At 61.9% G+C, this 1,906-nt stretch overlaps 1 protein-coding gene across 1 annotated transcript in view; it reads left to right on the forward strand.

Annotated features, from left to right (window-relative positions):
* Nucleotides 1-27: 27 nt before the first annotated feature.
* Nucleotides 28-1,906, forward strand: part of LOC130588197 (solute carrier family 2, facilitated glucose transporter member 4-like) — a gene marked incomplete at its 5' end in the record, with an annotated part of 5,110 nt that continues 3,231 nt past the window's right edge. The window contains 3 exons of the mRNA XM_057389150.1: nucleotides 28-204; nucleotides 1,031-1,135; nucleotides 1,735-1,830. Coding sequence (XP_057245133.1) covers nucleotides 28-204; nucleotides 1,031-1,135; nucleotides 1,735-1,830 — 378 coding nt within the window. The remainder of the gene's footprint in view (nucleotides 205-1,030; nucleotides 1,136-1,734; nucleotides 1,831-1,906) is intronic.

The raw sequence follows: 1,906 nt of genomic DNA on the forward strand, positions 1-1,906 counted from the left end.
GCCCCTCCCCCTTTCCCCCCAGGCCTGTCACGATTGGCCGGCCCGGCGGCGGAGGCGGGGCTGGCGGCGCTGGAGGCGGAGCTTGGCCGAGGCCCCGCCCCCAGGGTGGGGTTTTTGGAGCTGTGCCGGAGCCGCCGTTACCGACAGCCGCTGATCGTCACSCTGGGCCTGCAGCTGGCGCAGCAGCTCTCGGGGATAAACGCGGTAAAAATGGGAAAAAGTGTTCAAAAAAGAGAAAAAATGAGAAAAAATGGGCGTGGTTTATGGGAAATGGGCGTGGCTTATGGGAAATGGGCGGGGCAGTGGGCGGGGCCATGATCGTCACCCTGGGCCTGCAGCTGGCACAGCAGCTCTCGGGGATAAACGCGGTAAAAATGGGAAAAAATGTAAAAAAATGTGAAAAAATGGGCGTGGTTTATGGGAAATGGGCGTGGTTTATGGGAAATGGGCGGGGCAGTGGGCGGGGCCATGATCATCACCCTGGGCCTGCAGCTGGCGTACCAGCTCTCGGGGATAAACGTGGTAAAAATGGGAAAAAATGTAAAAAAATGATAAAAATGGGCGTGGTTAATGGGAAATGGGCGGGGCAGTGGGCGGGGCCATGATCGTCACGCTGGGCCTGCAGCTGGCGCAGCAGCTCTCGGGGATAAACGCGGTAAAATTGGGAAAAAATGTTAAAAAATGGGCGTGGTTTATGGGAAATGGGCGTGGTTTGTGGGAAATGGGCGGGGCCATGATCGTCACCCTGGGCCTGCAGCTGGCGCAGCAGCTCTCGGGGATAAACGCGGTAAAAATGGGAAAAATGTAAAAAAATTACCAAAAATGGGCGTGGTTTATGGGAAATGGGCGTGGTTTATGGGAAATAGGCGTGGCAGTGGGCGGGGCCATGGTTGGAACCCGGGGGTGCAGCTTTTGGGGATAAACGTGGGAAAAAAGGCGAAAAGGGGCGGGAACCGATGGGAAAGGGGCGTGGTTTGAGAGGGCGTGTCTCCCTGCTGACCACGCCCCTTTTCCCCCTCCCCCACCCCAGATCTTTTATTACTCCACCTCCATCTTTGAGGGGGCGGGGCTTCGGGACCCGGCCGTCGGCACCATCGGAACGGGCGTGGTCAACGTGGTCGCCACCGCCCTGTCGGTGAGCCACGCCCACTGCCACGCCCACGGCCCCGCCCACTGCCACGCCCACGGGGGACCTGGGGGGAGGGGACACAGCACGGGATGGGGGAGGGGCTTTTGTGTCACTCTAAAGGGGCGGGGTCAGTCCAGGGTGTGGTCCCAAGGGGGTGGAGTCTCATTTGGGCGTGCCCCAAAGGGGGAGGGGTCTCATCAGGGTGTGGCCACAAGGGGCGGGGTCTCATTTGGGTGTGGCCGATGGGGCGGGCTCTCATTGAGGTGTGGCCCAAGGGGCGGGGTCACATTGGGGTGTGGTTCTGGGGGCGTGGTCACCCCTGGGTGTGGTCCCAAGGGGGCAGGGTCTCATTTGGGTGTGGTCTCAAGGGGCGGAGTCTCATTGGGGTGTGTCCCCAAGGGGCGGGATCTCCCCAGGGTGTGGTCCCAAAGGGGGCGTGGTCACCCCAGGGTGTGCCCAAGGGGGCGTGGTCTCACCTGAGTGTGGTCCCAAGGGGGCGGAGTCTCATTGGGGTGTGTCCCTAAGGGGCGGGGTCACCCCAGGGTGTGGCCCCGATGGGCGTGGCCCCGAGTGGGCGTGTCCCCGCTGAAGCCCCGCCCCCGCAGGTGGTGCTGGTGGAGCGGGCGGGGCGGCGGCTGCTGCAGCTCGTGGGGCTGCTGGGAATGATGGGATGCGCTGGGACACTGGGCGTGGCCCTCAAGGTGAGCCAAAATTCACCAAAAACCCCAAAATTCACCCCAAAATTCACCTCGAACCCCAAAACCCCCCAAATCCCCC

Source organism: Malurus melanocephalus, unplaced genomic scaffold (genome assembly GCF_030028575.1).
Source record: "Malurus melanocephalus ecotype Western Australia unplaced genomic scaffold, MMel_1.1 scaffold_3728, whole genome shotgun sequence".
NCBI lineage: Eukaryota > Metazoa > Chordata > Aves > Passeriformes > Maluridae > Malurus > Malurus melanocephalus.